This window comes from Martes martes (assembly GCF_963455335.1).
Source record: "Martes martes genome assembly, chromosome: 13".
Taxonomy (NCBI): Eukaryota; Metazoa; Chordata; class Mammalia; order Carnivora; family Mustelidae; genus Martes; species Martes martes.
Genome location: NC_137901.1, coordinates 26,936,450 through 26,953,581, shown reverse-complemented (window position 1 = coordinate 26,953,581; position 17,132 = coordinate 26,936,450). Strand labels below are relative to the sequence as shown.

General features: G+C 49.6%; 1 protein-coding gene across 2 annotated transcripts in view; it reads right to left on the bottom strand.

Annotated features, from left to right (window-relative positions):
* Positions 1-16,821, bottom strand: part of ST8SIA5 (ST8 alpha-N-acetyl-neuraminide alpha-2,8-sialyltransferase 5) — a gene marked incomplete at its 5' end in the record, with an annotated part of 50,997 nt that extends 34,176 nt beyond the window's left edge. For both annotated transcript variants that reach the window (XM_080821418.1, XM_080821419.1), the window contains one exon: positions 16,691-16,821. In XM_080821418.1, the coding sequence (XP_080677544.1) occupies positions 16,691-16,821 (131 nt within the window). The remainder of the gene's footprint in view (positions 1-16,690) is intronic.
* Positions 16,822-17,132: the final 311 nt, after the last annotated feature.

Here is a 17,132-nt window from a genome sequence, read left to right as displayed (position 1 = left end):
TGAAACCCATCTAACCACAGAGCCTCTTTCTGTTGTTGTGCCGAGGGACATGTCGCCCTGATCACACCTTTACTGGAGATGAAGCGGATGCCCACCCACAAGGGGGACGGTCATAAACCACAGCCCTGTATCGTGTTCTCTGCTCACTTACATCCGTGCCCTCCTTCCGCCTCTCCCAGCAGAGCTGAGGTGACACGCTGTAAACACAGGGAAACTGAGGCTCAGCGAGGTCAAGGTCCTGCGTGGTGCGTTCTTCAACCCTCCCGCTACCACGCTGGAGACTTAGACCCAAAGAGCTGTCACTCGCCGGCACTTGGCTGTTCTCAGAGGCCACACTGCAAAGCTTTTAATGAAATCCAGCTCTCCGAGGCATAAGGATACACCTCCTGGTCCGAGATGAGGGACTCAACACCCACGGTCATTTTTGCTCCGTCCCCAGCCCTGCCTGCAGTGATAGCAAAGGAATAAATAAGGACGCAAGCGTGGAGAGGAGGCGATGGAAGGGGGGCCAGCAACAAGCCCACGGAACATGAAGAGCAAATGGGTAACTAATTCCCCCAGACCGGAGAGAGTGGAGCCCGGCTGTTTATGGGGCAATCTATTCCCCGTGCACAACTCAAGAAGGCTCTGAAATTGGGGGCCCGGGGCCACCAAGGGCAGGAGTGCAGAGCTGAGCTGTGCCCCCGAGTCTCTACTGTCTGGATGCCAGGAGCACCTCCCTCCCCACCATCCCACTGGGACAATCTCGAATGTCTGCAGAGGTTACCATGCATCCCGGGGTGGGGGGGCAAATGCCCCCAGCTGAGAACCACTGTCCTAAGACAGTGCCCACTCACAGAGCTCTGGTGAACCTTCTGGAGACTGGCTTGCCCTGAAGTATGAACAGGCAATGAAAGGCCACCAACCAGCACGTGAGAAAACCTTAAACTTCAAAGTCAGAGAACAAAACAAACAGCCCAAAAAAAAGGAGGGGGGGAAGGAGGTAAACTCAGGGGAAAAGAGACAAATGAAGGAGAAACAAATTTTTAATAAAACTCTTGATAATAAATAGCCTCTAGCTGAGGGGACGGAACGGAGCTGCTGTCCCGTCAACCTGGAGCTGCCACTATTGAGCCAAGTGACCTGAGGCAAATCTGCATAACTCTCTGTCATCTTTCAAGCGAGGAGCGCTGTCTAGGATGTCCCCAGGGTCCTTGACCAAAGTATCAGGGAGGTGAGCTATCTCCGCAATGCCCACCCAGATCCCTCCATGGGAGTCTAGGTTGCCCCAGTGTTTAAGTGCGCCCATGAGTTCTAAGTGGGAACACTGTGCAGACCACATGCGCCATGTTGCATGCTGGATGCGGTCTGGGGACCCCTGCCCCTGCCCCCACCCCTGGGGGCCCCTGTCCACAGAAGGAGACAGTGTGCCTCATCTGTCGCTCAGGAGATGTCCTGGATCCCATCCCAGGAGTCTGCTGCCCGCAGCACACCTGAGGGTCTTCTGTCCTGGGGCTGGCTCAGGCACAACAGCACCTTGGGGAGCACCCACCGAGGCAGCGCAGGGAGCTGCCGGAGCCTGTGACCACCCCTTTCCTACCCCCTCGCTCACTGGCAAAGCCAACAATAGGACTGTAAATGCCCGACCTGCTATTATTGCCAGGACAACCTTGAGTTGACTCCATGGGGAAAAAAATAATAAAAGAAGAAAGTCATTCAGAAAACACCAGTACTTAACTTTTGTGGGAGGATCATCTATTGAATTATTTATTCCCTCCCCCTTTCCAAGAAGGGAGCTGGGCTTTTTATCCTCTTACTTTAGGGCCCTGCGGGTTGTGGGGGCTGAAAGCTTCCCGGCTCCCCGAAGAAACTGTGCTAGGCATCCAGGAGGGGAAGTCACGGCCTTCTGGTCTAGGAGTGGGGCAGAAGATGCCTCAAGTCCAGGAAGCCTGCCTCCTGCTTTGGGGCTCCCCCACCACATCTCCCTCTAAACCGACAGCAGGACCTTAGAAAGACCACAGCGTGGGGCTCCCCTGGAGGCTGGACCCACGGCTCCAGAAGCCTCCGGAGAGCAGTGAGCAGACTGCCTAAGACCGGTGTGCCCCTGGGAGCCCCCAACTGCACTGTTCTCCACAAACCCGGAGCGGTGGGGGGAAGTTGTGGATGGAAGGCCCTTTGGGGATGATAGACTCAGTTTCCCACCGCTGGTGGAGAAGGCTCAATTAAAAGAAGAGAACGAAACAAACTTCCTTTCACACCAAGTTTGTGAAACCAAAGGTATGACTCCTTTTCCATCAATCATCAGCAAGTCACTTGTGTTGTACCTTACAGCTGACTGAGGATATGTTTCCTTTATCTCCAAGCTATTTTTATTTTATTATATAGGCAGATATATTTCAAATATTTATTATGTTATTCTGTATTTATCAAACAGCCCTGCCAGGCTGGGTGCCAGGCTTCAACAACAAACCAGCCGAAAAAGGCTCTGCCCCAATGAAAATCGCTACCAGAGGGAGACAGATACAGTGACAATAAGCCAACACGTGACACGATGTTTAGTGTGTCAGATGTGGACAGTGCTGTGGGAAAAATAAAGGGTGGCAAGGGGGATAAGGAGTTTGGGGTGGTGAGGGTACTAGTCCGCACTGGGTGGTCAGGGGGCCTCTCTGAGGAGGTGACATGGAGAGGATGGGAAGTGGGTGATGAGGCAACAGGTGGCTCCTGAGGAAGAATGTTCCAGAACCAACACCTGTGGTGGCCCTGAGGGGTGTGATGGCTTCTTCTGGGGCTGGCAAGAGGGTCTGTGCAGTTGGGGCTGAGTTAGTCAGGGCAGGTGACAGGGCCTGGGCTCAGAGAAGCAGCGCCACATTTCTGCGCTCCCTCGAAGTCATCTAAGAGGGAGGTGGGACCATGTCATCTTCTGAGGAGCCAAGAACCCCACTGGGCCACCTGGGAGCCTGCGAGCGCTAGGCCCTACCCCACTTTCCACCGCTCTGGGTCTCCAGAAGGAGCTGGTCAGAAGCCGCCAGGACCTTCCCACCCAGATCCAAGTGGAAGTGCCTGACAGCTAGGATGCCTTTTTAGTGGGACTAATGGGCATAATTACCAGGTTCCACATACTCCTTTGCCTGTCCCCATTCCTGACACACCAGTGACTCATGGTATTTCTCTGTGAAGGGCTGTATGGGAACATTTTCCCCAAAAGAACTTTGGGGGGAAAGGGAAGTAGATTCATCCCCAGGGTTCACCTGTGGGGACTTTCATTTGGGGCAACAGAAAAGCTGCTGCAGGTGGGGGCTTGCTGAGAGAGGAGAGGAGGGGGCACCTGTACTCCCCAGAGGCCCTGCCCAGAGGTGGCAGAGGGTTGGCCTCCTTGAGAGCCCCCCCAGGCCTGGAATGCACGGGCCCAGGGAGCAGATGGAGCTCCTGGATTCGAAGACCGTCTACTGCCCTGCAGAGGCCTCTGGCTAAGAAACGGCTGGGCTAGGCCCAGGGGTCTCAGTACTGACAGTGCTAGGGCAGGGACGGGGATTGTGGGTGGTACACACGGGGACACCCAGCCATGGGAGGGGTCCAGAGAGAGAGAAACCAGACAAGCTCCAGGCATAATTCTGAGACCACCTTGCACCCCCCATTTAGGCACCACAGAGGAGTCTGGGCCCCCCAGGCCCACGTCCAAACATTGTTCTCCCTGGGCTGGTGCTCCAGACCACCCCTTCCAAGAGAGGCTGCTGCAGAAGGAGCATAGGGTGAGCGAGGGGTTGGGAGTACACCCACAACCTTCCAGCTGTCCTGTGGCACTGAGGCCCCCAATGGCGGACCACAGTGAACAGAGTGGGGACCCCCTGCCTCCTTGGAGGGCAGTGGAACGATGAGGACACATGGGGGTCCCCTCAAACGCTCATGCATTCATTCACTCCAACTACTCTCTTACGAGCTCCCACTAATTCAATCTTCTCCATCTTATGACACGTCCCAGATTCTCCGAGGTTAGCAACCCACCCTGGGGAGCCCCTCCAGCTGAACTTCTCCAGTCATTTCGTGCACCAGCCTTTGCTCCTGCTCATTCCTATGGCTCTTACGGGTTGAGTTGTTTTCCTCCAAAATTCCTATGTTGAAGTCCCCCACCCCCACCCCAGTCCCTGTGAGATAGGGTCATTGCAGAGGTAATTCGTTAAATTAGGATGGGGTCATGCCGAAGCGGGGTGGGCCCCTAATCCAATGTGACTGACGGGTGTCTTTATAAAAAGGGGAAATCCAGACACAGGAAGAACGCCACGTGAAGACGAAGCCAAGGAACGCCAGAGATCACAGGCAAACCAGTAGAAGCCACGGGAGAGGCATGGAACAGACTCTCCCTCATAGCTCTCAGAAGGAACCCACCCTGCTGACACCTTCGCCCTAGATGTCCGGCCTCCAGAACTATGTGACAGCAACTCTCAGTTAAAGCCACCCAGTTCGTGGTACTGCTACAGCAGCCCTGACCATACACTTGGGGTCCCTCGCTAACCCTCCAAGGTGATACCTTGCTCCTCCTTCAAGATTCCATTCAGATGCTCAGTCCTGGCCCATGGTTTCCAGGTTGGCTCTGTGGGGCACCGGGGGACATTGTGACTCTGTAGAGGAGGGAGGGGACATGGCAGAGGGTGGAGTTGAGGAAGAGGCACCCAGGTGGGAAGGACTGAAGCCCCCACGCTGTGCCAAACGAGTACCCTCCTTTCTCCATGTGAGAGGCTTCCACGTCATCTGAGGCCCTGGGGGTCTCTTTGCGCCCGAACCCCAGCCCACCTGGCACTTAGTATATAGCAGAGTTTCATACATCTTGGCAAACAGAGACTAGAGCAGTACTATCCAATAGAAATACACCAGGCACCACAGATGTCATCTAGAATATTCTGATAGCCACATTATAAAAAAATCAAAATAAAAATATCAAATGCATCATAAAATTCCATAGAATGAGCTACACACAGACACACAAATGAGTGCATGTAAAACTAGTATAATCTGAGTCAGGTTGATGGATTGTATCGATGTGGATTTCCTGGTTGTAATATTGTACTATAATTTTGCAAGATGTTAGCATCTGGGAAACAGGAGTAGGGTACACAGATTCTCTCTGTATTATTTCTTACAACTGTATGTGTATCTACAATTCTCAAAATAAAAAGTTTTCTAAGAAGTAAAAAAAAAAAAAAAAGTTGAGTTGCACCTGGGTGGCTCAGTGGGTTAAGCCTCTGCCTTCGGCTCCGGTCATGATCTCAGGGTCCTAGGATCGAGCCCCACATCAGGCTTTCTGCTCAGTGGGAAGCCTGCTACCCCCTCCCTCTCTGCCTGCCTCTCTGCCTACTTGTGATCTCTGTCAAATAAATAAATAAAATCTTTTTTTTTTTAAGTTGAAATGAATTTTAATAATATGTTCTTATTAACCTCATACATCTAAAATATTGTCATTTCAATATATAATAATTTAAAAACTAATGGGATAGGTTACATCTTTTCTCATATTATGTCTTTGAAATCTATTTTTTAAAAAGATTTTATTTATTTGACAGAGAGAGCAAGCACAAGCAGGGAGACCAGCAGAGGGAGAGGGAGAAGTACTCTCTGCTGAGCAAGGAGCCCGATGTGCAACTCAATCCTAGGACCCTGGATCATGACAGGAGCCAAAGGCAGGCATTTAACCGACTGAGCCACCCAGGCTCCCCTATGTCTTTGAAATCTAGTATGTATTTTACACTTACAGCACATCTTAGTTTAGACTAGTCACATTTCTAGGGTTCCATAGCCACACATGGCGAGTGGCTATTATATTGAACACCAAAGGTCTGGTACATGCTTGCTGAAAGAACAAACAGATGAATGAATGAATGAATGAATGAATGAATGAATGAATGAATGAATGAAACAACCAACCAACCAATTACTCAACCTTAAGCAAGAGGAGGCTGAGACTGGACGTGCGGAATGGCACCTCCACCAGCTGGAGGCCCCGGGAGTGGGAACATCAGCTCTGCAAGGCCTGGTGGGCAAAGAAGACCCAGAGTAATGAACTTGTGTCAGGACAGCAACCCAGCCTGACACTGAAAAAAGAGAAAACACTGGGGGAGTCTTGAGTCCTCTAAGCCTTTTTCTGGGGGGTTGCAGCTTATTTCTGGGGAAAGAGCAGTGTTGGTCCCAGAAATACTGATCCTCAGCCTGATGGGTCGGGGAAGAGTGGAAAGCTGGTATACTGGGGGACCAGGGAGAGGCTTGGGTTCCTTTGCTCAGAGGCTCAGCAGGAGCTACACAGATCGGATATGATCTCAGGCTGGAGCAAGCACAGATGCATTTGATTCTCCCAATAACCTTGGCACCCCCAATGCGTGGTGTCCCACCCACATCTCCTGGCTTACCAGCCTCATTCCCATCTCCCATCTCGCAGGACCCATGGGTCCCTCACAAAGAGGACTGGCAAAGTCTGGCCCAAGACTTTATGCTGAAGGGCTGGCTCCCCTCATCAGAGCTGGGAAAAACAACTAACCTCCCACTCACCCTCTCACATTACAGAATACTAAACTGGGACCAGTGAGGGCCATTCGCCTCACAGAGCACCAAGGAATAAAAGGAAATTCAAAAGCTTTCTGTGACTTCCATCCCCTGCACCTGCAGTCTTAATACCCCAGCTTGTCCCCCAGAATCACCCCCTGAAATACACTAGCTCCCCAAAGCCCACATCAGGTCCTGCCAGGCTACTCATCAGTCAACTGCTGTCTCCTTTGAACCCTACAAGCTTTATCGCCTATGCCACACAACTGCGAGTACATTTGTATAGTTTTACATATTTTTCAGGTTTGTCTCCTTATGTGTGCTCTAAGCTCCCTAAGAACATGTATCACATCTAATAATTCCTTATCACATCCCCTTATCCCCCCAGTACGAAGCTGAGTGCACATTTAATTGATGTTTGACAGTTACTAGGAAAAGTTTAGGGGTTCCTTTAAAAAAAAAGGTATTTATTTATTTATTCATTCATTCATTTAGAGAGAGCTGGAGTGGGTAGCAGAGGGAGAGGGACAAGCAGACTCATGGAGCCTGAAGTGGGGCTCCATCTCACGACCCCAAGGTCATGACCTGAGTGGAAATCACGAGCCGGATGCCGAAATGCATCGCCCAGGTGCCACGAGCGGTTCCCTTTGTGTGCATCCATTTGTCCAGCAATTAATGTCAGGCACTGTGCTAGGTCCTAGGAATGCAGAGATGGATAAACATCTCTTTTAAGGGTCTTCCAGGCTATGCAACCTTATACAAGTTACTCGCCTCTCTGAGTGAGTTTTAAAGGAGGATGATTATATCTGTTTAACAGGACTCCTGTAAGGGTTACATGAAACAATCCTCACTTAGGATTATCTCCTTAGGTCGGAGGCTGGCTCATGAACACTTAAGGAATGTTAATAATCCATATCATTACCTGATGGATCCTTCACCTGTGTGTGGTAGGGAGGGGGCAGGGGTCCCTACACATAGGGTTAAGGCCCAAACTTGAGAAGTTCTGGATGAGAGGGTATTAGAGGAGAAGTGAGTGGGCCTGGATAAGTCACAGAAGAGATGCTAAGTCCTTTAAGAGGTACAATTTGCCTGATAAGTAGAGATGTCAAAAAGAAAAGAATGGGACCGAGAGGGGGGTGAGTGAGAGGACAGCACTGCATCCCTGGGGTCATCTGGCAAAGGGAGAGACAGCTGACAGATGACTAAGTGCAGCCTGGGCACACAGCAGGTCAGGGTCGGGACTGGACTGAGGCAAGCAAGGCTCCCAAAACTAAAGGCGGCCCCTACCCCTCAGACTCACACGGGTGCAGGGCACCTGTCCCGTGAGAGGGAGGCCTCCTTGAGTCCTGTCCCCTGGGTGTCAGGCTTCCCTCACCCTAATCCCAGCCCTGCATCAGATTCTCAAGACAAGCTTGCTCTGATCAGCAAAACAAGAAGGTCATCCCGCCGGCCCAGCACACACCCCGGTGCCAGTCAGCTCAGCATCCCTTCTCCTCTCTGGGGGACCATCCATTCCCACCAGGTCCCCGCAAGGCACTCATCCCCTCCAGAAGGGGAAGGTGGATAGACCTTCCCATCCCTGCTGTTCCATCTCCTGTGCTGTGCCTGTTTCTCAGGGCAGTCGAGCAGGAGGGTTGGTTCTGCGAGGGGAGCCTTCGCACGCAACTTCAGATAAAGCCTGGAGTCAGGCTGTGCTTTTCCTTGACCCAGTTTCATATCCTCAGGTCTCAGGCCTGCACCAGCCATGTGCAGGCAGCCCAGATTGGCACCCTCTGAGCACAGGGGAGAGCAAGGCTGGAGGGAAGGCAGCCGAGCGGAGAGCCTGCTGTACAAAAGGCAGGAAGAAATAGACCCAGCCTCGGCTCCTGTGTGGTTGGAGAAATCATCCTTAACCATCAAGGACATGGAATTAGTAACTTACAGTATTCCCACTAGGAAAACATTAGGTGTGGATGGCTGTACAGGCAAGTTCTACCAAACGTTCAAAGAATAGATGATCTCAGACCTGCATAAATCATCCCACAGAATGAAGAGGGAATATTCCCAACTCCTTTTACAAGACTGGTTTTAAGACCAGAGACTGCATTCTGTAAGAAAATGAGATGCTGATATTATTCACTAAAATGAGATATAATATCTTACATAAAAATACTGGCCAACAAAATCTCACATCATAGAAAATAAATAATACACCATGAACAAGCTAGGTTTAGCCCCCAAATTATAAGTTGAACATCTATTAATGTAATTTATCACATCAAAAATTACAGGCAAAAAACTACATATCACCCAATAGAGGTAGAAAAAGCATCTGATAAAATGAATATCCAAACACGATAACACAAGTTAACAAAACTTGTTAGCGTACTCCAGAAGGGAGTCTTAATCTCTTAGAGGTTATCTACAAAATATAAACAAAAACAAAAGAAAATTTTAAGCAGATACATTCGATGGGGACACTTGTACCATAATTCTCCTTAAAATCAGGTTTAATCATACACTATACAAAAAATAACTCAAAATGGAGCAAAGACCTCAACATAAGAGCTGAAGTTATAAAACTCTTAGAAGAGGGTGGCTGGGTTATGGACAATGGGGAGGGTATGTGATATGGTGAGTGCTGTGAAGTGTGTAAACCTGGCGATTCACAGACCTGTACCCCTGGGGCTAATAATACATTATATGTTAATAAAAAAGGGGCACCTGGGTGGCTCAGTGGGTTAGGCCTCTGCCTTCGGCTCTGGTCATGATCCCAGGGTCCTGGGATCGAGGCCTGCCTCGGGCTCTCTGCTCAGCAGGAAGCTTGCTTTCCCCCCTCTCTCTGCCTGCCTCTCTGCCTACTTGTGATCTCTCTCTCTCTCTGTCTAATAAATAAATAAATCTTTTTTAAAAATGTTAAAAAAATAAAAATAAAAAAATAAAAAAAACTCTTAGAAGGAAACACAGGGATAAATCTTTGTGACACTGGGCAGTGTACGTAGCCTGTGATTTAATGGAAACAACACTTAAAGCACAAGCAACCAACAGCAGCAACAACTATATATATATACAGACATACATATACATGAATTGGAATTCATCAAAATTAAAAATTTTCAAAGGATATCATCAAAAAAGTAAAAAGACAACCCCTAGAATAAGAGAAATGTTTTGCAAATCTTATTCTCATAAGGGACTTATATTAGAAGCTATAAAGAACTCTCACAACTCAATCACAGGAAGACAAATCATCCAATTTAAAAATGGGCAAAGGATGTGAATAGACAGGTCTCCAAAGAAAACATACAAATGGCCCATAAGCACATGAAAGTATGTTCTGCATCATTAGTCAACAGAGAAATACAAAATCAAGCCCACAACGGAATACCACTTCAAAACCACGAAGATGGCTATGACCAAAAAGATAACAATGAGTGTTTTTAAAAATATGGAAAAACTGGAAACTTCATGCACCTCTTGGAGGGAGTATAAAATGCCAAAACCACTTTGGAAAGGAGTGTGGCAACTGGAAAAGTGTGTGGCAATCAGATGGTAAAACACAGAGTTACCATATGACAGAACAATTCGACTTGTAGGTATATACCAAAGAAAAATGAAAATGCATGTCCATACAGAAACCTGGACACAAATGCTCATCATAGCATTATTCATAACAGTGAAAACAAAAACCCAATTTCCATCACTGAAGAACACACCAAGAAAATATGGTATATTTATAAATGGAATATTATTCATCAACAAAAAGAAATGAAGTATTGGGCACCTGGGTGGCTTAGTCCATTAAGTAGCCAACTCTTAATTTCAGCTCAGGTCATGACCTCAGGGTCTTGAGATCAAGCCCCACATCAGGCTCCACATTTAGCACAGAGTCTGCTGGAGAGTCTCTACCCCTCCCCTCGCCCATGTTCATGTGCTCTCTCTTTATCTCAAATAAATAAATAAATATTAAAAAAAAAAAAAGGAAGGTTAGTACTGACACATGCCATAACATGGGTGAGCCTTGGAAACCTTATGCTTAATGAAAGATGACAGTCATATTGGACCACATATCATATGATTCCATTAGTATAAAATGTCCAGAACAGATGAAGCTATAGAGACAGAAGATGCATTAGTGTTTGTATATCCCTACAGCTAGAAGTGGGAGTACTGGGGGATGATTGGTAAGGAGTCTAGTTTCTTTTTGGGGTAATGAAAATGTTCTAAAATTGACTGTGGTGATGGGTACACAGTGATGTGACTATACCAAAAGTCATTTAATTGTACACTTTAAATGGGCAAATTATATTTGGAGAAATCTATTTAAAAAGAAAGTTAAAGGGGCGCCTGGGTGGCTCAGTGGGTTAAAGCTTCTGCCTTCAGCTCAGGTCATGATCTCAGGGTCCTGGGATAGAGCCCCGCATCTGCTCTGCTGAGCAGAGAGCCTGCTTCCCTCTCTCTCTCTCTGCCTGCCTCTCTGCCTACTTGTGATCTCTCTCTCTGGGTCAAATAAATAAATAAAATCTTAAAAAAAAAAAAAGAAAGTTAAAAAAGAAAAAAAATCAGAATTAAGGCCAGGATATTCATTGTGACATTTTTATTGAACCTTATATCAAAGGTCCTCACCAGCTCAATAAGACAAGAAAAATAATTAAGGTACAGGGTTGTGATAAAAGGAAAAACATCTATGCAGAAATCCCAGAAGACTCTTCAGAAAAATTATTGTCATTATGTATACATTATCCAGGTTGCTGTTTATAAGCTCAAAACATAAGAAAATCAAATTTATTTCTATATACTAGCTACAAATGCTATATAAATTCTGTATGTACTACATATATGTGTGTGTGTGTATATATATATACTTTAGTATATGTATTTGTATATATACTATATATAAATGTTTCAAAAATACAATTTTTAAAAATAAATTTTTACAATAGCAGTAAAAGCTATGTAGCCTGAAATAAGCCTAGCAATGTTCAAATTCTTTATGAAGAATTATAAAATTTCACTGAAAGACATAAAAAGAGGACACGCAAGGCCCATGCCTATCTGGTCTTCCTCTGAGATTAAGTGTAAAAGGCAGGTTGACACCAGATTGTAAAAAAATAAAATAAAATAAAATCTACAAGGACTTTTATTTCTAACTAAAGGAGAAACAACCACAAAACAGAAAAAAAAAAACAAAAAACTACTGCCCTTTCCCTGCCCCTCTGTTAAGGTGTAAGTACTTATAGTCCTCAGCACTCTAGGGACACAAGTTTATGTGAAGATTTTAGCACTTAACAAAGGAGCTTGGGGGCAGTGGAGGGCTTAAAGAAAGAGGGTACCATTTCCATGGCCCTGATTCTAGAAAATCCTTTCGACCCATCACTCCCCCAGACCTGTCCTTACCCACACAGCCAAATCTGGATAGGTCTTATCCTACCTGATCCCTCTGCAATGTGTGTCACAGGGGACCGCACTCTTCCTGGCACCATCATCCCTTGGTTTCCTCAACAGCTGTTCCCCCCTACCTCTCTGCAGCCTCAATTTCCAGAGACAGCTCTCCTGTCTGGACCCTTAGATGTGGGGATTCCTTAAGGCTCTCCACTGTGCCCTGACCTTCACCATCCCTCACTCTGCTCTCTCCTGGGTGATCTCATCCAACCTCATCGTGGAACCAGTGCTTTTCTAACAAAGGGTTTCAAACCAAGAAGTTATAAAATCAACTTGGTGGTTTACCCCTAGAATTTTTTGAAACTTTTGTATTGCGGTGAAATAGACATAACAGAAATTTACCACTTTCACTATTTTTAAGTCTATAGTTCAGTGGCATTAAGTGTAGCCAATCTGTCATGCAGCCATCACCACCATCCATCTCTAAAACTTTTTCATCTTCCCAAACTGAAAACCTGTACCCACTAAACACTAACTCCCACCCCACCTCCAGCCCCTGCAACCACCATTCTACTTACTGTCCCTACGAATTGACTAATCTAGGTGCTTCGTATAAGTAGAAGCATACAATGTCTGTCATTTTGTGCCAGGTTTATTTTAGCATAACATCTTCAAGATTCATCCATGTTGGGGAAAAAAAGAAGATTCATCCATGTTATGTATCAGATTTCCCTTCCTTTTAAAGGCCGGATTTATTTTTCAAATGAAGTGGAATAGAAATTAAAGCACGTTTCTTATAAGAAGGTCAAATATTGTTTCACAGAATGGCTGTTTCAAATGGTTGTGTACGTGAGTGTGTTCTAGATCCCTGGGTGTAACATAGTTCTTACGGCGGCTAACAATTATAAAAGTTGGGAAAACACTGATTTTGGTGGTGACTAAGTAATCTCCATTGCTAGCCTGGCTCTTCTCCGCCCACAGTTCCGGAGCTCATTTCCAAGGAGCTGCTGGATAGCTCCCTGTCATCTCCTTGCAGTGAGTTTCCTAACAGATCCAGACTCGAATTTGTTACCCTCTTTCCTCCAGACATGCTTCTTCACACACATCTCCTTGATTCTCCATAACCAGACCCTGCCTGCCTCACCTTGCCCCCAGGTACACAGCTGTGATATTTGAGTTATGTTGAATTACTTAGCTCTCCCTTGCACTTGGCTATCCTCATTCAAGCTGGCTCTCATCCCCCTTCCTTCCCCTTCCACCATGCCTACGGGGCATTTTCCTTTCTTTAGGACCCATTTCAAATGCCTCCATGCACCTTGAAACCATCCTGATCCACTCTGGGTCCCTCCGGATTTCTGGAAGCCCTTGCTCACACCTCCAATTTGGCTTATGTTTCTATTACGTGCCTTTCAGTCTTCCTAGCAGACCGCAAGCTCCCCGGAGACCCTGGACTGTGTCGGCCTGCCACACCACTGTCCTCAGTACTTAGCGTGGTGTTCAGCATAGGGCAAATCTTCATTAAGTATGTGCTCAATCAAGTACGGATAGGAGGAAGCCAAGAATATCAACGGCAAACTTCACAGCTTTGTCTCATGCGCTTTCTTTCCAATCCACAGAGTGTGCACGTTCTTCACAGAGACACTATGTCCCCTGAGCCAACTGCACTGCCCACCTTCTCCCCTCCTGAGTACCGGAAGTGTTTGCAACATGGGCCCCCAGAGTCCCGATCGCTCCAACGGGCATCCCCAGAAGTGGCGACCACACAGCACTGACAGAGACTGGGGGCCCAAGGGAAGAACACATACCGACTCACATCCCCCACTCCCTTCTGGTGAAGTCTGGCCCGAATTCTCCCTGAAATAGCCTGTTATCTCTGTGCTCCTGAGCTCTCTGTGAGGTGGCAAACAATGGAGGCTTTGCTGAATGCATCATCAACCAACCCAGCTCGGCACAGAAGCGAAGAATGGCTGCAGCCTTCAGGAATCCCCAAGGTCTAAAGTAGATCTGCCTTCCGCACCAGAGTCTCCTCACTTTGGACCAGGCTGTCACAAGAGCCTCCCAGGCTTTCCCCATCACTAACCTCTCCTTACAGAGCCTGAATAGCCGTCCTTGCCAGAGGCTTTTATCCCATCATTACCCTACTCAAAGACCACATGCAGCTCCCTGTGAGTGAAGAAACCCGGTTCAATCTGCCCTTCCCCATCCACAAAGCACCTCACCCGAAGCTACTCACCCAACATTGTATCTGTCCCCGTTCTCCACATTCTCCCTTTTACCAGTTGGATCCATGTCTCCCAATTACCAGGGGCGCATGTGGGCAAACAGGTGCATGTGCACACATTCCCCCTCCGCGTGCACAGTGCACGTGCGCGCGCACACACACACACACACACCCAGCTTTCAACCATTTCTTCATTATCCTGTATTTATTGAGAGTTTACTACGTACCCGGCACCATGTTTGGTGCTCAGCGTGCAGGTGGGACCCAAGCATGGAGGACCCTGCCTTGTGGAGGTTTCGGTCCAGAGCGGGGTTTCTCCACATCAGCCCTATTGTTATTTGGGGCTGGGCAATGCTTTCCTGGGGGGAGCAGATGATACAGTTGTAGGATCCTTAACAGCAGCCCTGGCCTACCCTTCAAGACTCCAGCAGCTCTCTCCTTCCCCGTGTGACAACCAAAAATGTTTCCAGGTACTGCCTGGGGTAACACTGCTCTCCCTTGAGAACTGTGGGTCTAGCGCAGCAGGGGGAGCTTGCTAGGAGCCCTGTGGGGACCTGGTAACAAGCATGAACTGGACCCACCCCCAGAGAGTCCATCCTGAGCCCAAGCACCTGCGTATCAGCGGCCCCTGCAGGTGATTCTCATGAGACTGCCCCAAGACCTCTGGGGAACGCTCAAGTGAAGTGTTCCTAGACCGGACACAGACCGATAATCACACCCAGTTGGCTCATTACAATTGAATGGGTGGTACGGACATGGGAGAGCGGAAGGGAGGCAGTGCCCCATCTCTGCACATTTGCTTACATGCTCTTTAGCTCTGGCTGTGCATGTTCCCCCACCCCAGACACACACCTAAATTTCACCCTTCCTACATGGACCCATTCAGGTTCTACCTCCTCTAGGCAGTCTTCCCTAACTACTCCAGCCCATTCATACGTCCTTCCTCAGACAGGTTAACACTCACTACTTAGCTAGCTCATCTGTGGCCATTTGTTTCCCCAAAGAGACCTCAGGCCTCCTGAACACCAGGACCACACCATCTGCTTCTCCACAGACCCCCGCAGCATCCTTCCCGTATCAAGTACAGGCCAGTTTTGCTTGCTTGACTGGACTGAACCCATGTCCCTGGAGTGAGGCCCCAGAGGTGGCATCTGAGATTCAGGGAGTCAAGATCTCAGTGTGAGGGAGGGATGGGAGGCAACCAGCATGCCCACTGAACTCTGGGTGGCTCGCACAGCCACCCAAGACCAGGGAGGGTGTGGCAGAGCAAGCAGTCAGGAGTTGAGCTGGCGCTGACCATGAGCTCGGATGTTTTCTCACTGTTGACCAGGTAGCATGGATCCCAGCAGGCCCAGCAGGACTGAGTAAGTGCCAATGGGGCCCAGGAACCCAGAGTGGGCCTGCTGAGGAGGAAACAAGTGCAGCAGGTGGAGGCCAACAGGGCAGAAGCAGACCATCTGGGGCCCGCCAGTCCTTGCATGGGCTTATCTTGGAGGGGCAGTAGGAGCCAGAAGGGGAGGCAGACCCAAGCCAGCCAGGGGACTCTGAAAATGTCCTTTAAAACCAGCAGCACCATGCAGAGCTCATCAGCTGCCTTCCATGGGGGAAGAATGCTTTCTGGGGAGGTGGGGGGGGGGGCGGTGCATGGCTGGTTAAATGCAAATGTCCCAGGCAAGGAGCCTCATACTCCCCAGCACCGGGACAGGGACAGGGAAGGGAGTAGCCTAACAGCAGCAAAGAACAAACCTCCAGGCGAAAGGAGAGCAAAAGGGGCTCCGATGTGGGAGCATCCTAGGGTCAGCGCCATCCCCAAGCCCTGGAGCTAGGCAGAGTACCCCGAAGCATTTCTCCTGGCCAGCAGAAGGAACTGGCTGGCATTTTCACACACGCAGGGACCCAGGCTGTGACACATCCTCCTACTGTTCTTTCTCTTAACAGAGTCGGCGGGTGGATGGGGTGGGCTGGGAAGAGAGCCCAACGAGGGGAGAGTTAACTTCATCTGCCGCTCTGACCTTCTGTGTAAGGATGAGAAAGAACCATCTGCTACAAGAGAAATCAGGTTGTGTTTCACACGCACAGTGGTTACCGGTTTATGAAAACTGACGATTCCAGTCATGGTCCCAGCCCATTATCACTCCCCACCTAACCTGCCGCTTTTCCCCCAGGAGTCCCCACAGAAGTTCAGGACTCAGGGTAATCCTGTTCGGTTTTGAGCCCTCCACACCAGGGAGCCTCCCCTCCAACCAAACGGCCATGGAGCTGTAGCTTTAGGGGACACGGATCTGACTCCTGTGGCCTCTCGGGGCATTCGGATGGATTCGTCATCGGCGTGGCCACTCGGAATTCCAACCTGTCCCCCATTTTCACAAGAGAATAAAGTTGTTGGGCCCCTCCGGCCCACGCAGGGCAGGCGCTCTCCTGCAGATGGGAGGAGAGATGCGCTTCGGAGTTCCAGGACCCAAACCCAACGCGGCCGTGCTCCCGGCCAGGTGCCCACCCCGGGCCCCTGACTCCGGGGACGCCCGGGCCGACGCTGCTTCCGCCACCTGGGGACTGGCTCGCGCGCTCCCTGCACCCCCACCCGCGCGCGGACTTTCTTACCTCCTGATGTAGTTTCTGCCGTACAAGATCTGTTGCAGCAAGGTCACCAAGGCGAAGGCGCAGATGAAGATGAAGAGCAAAGTTCGGTTCCCCAACAAATCCCGGTTCGCCGAGGGGTCCGCGTAGCGCATCCTGGCGGCCGCTCGCGCACGGCGGGGCGCGGCTGGCGCCGGACGCCGGGGGGGCCCCCGCAATCACGCGCGGGGTTCCGGGGCCCCGGCGGGGCACGCGATCGACCAGGTGCCTCTCGGCGCTGTTAGCCGGGCGGGGGACTTGGCGGGGCAAAGTTTCCGCCTGGCGGGGCGGGCGCAGGGGGCATCCGAGCGTGGCCGGCGCCGGGGCGGCGGGCAGGGCAGAGTTGGTCGCGGGGAGCTCGGCCGCGGCCCGGGGCCTTCCCTCCGGACGCCTCTACCTCTGGGCGCCCGTGCCCGGCAGCTGCCGA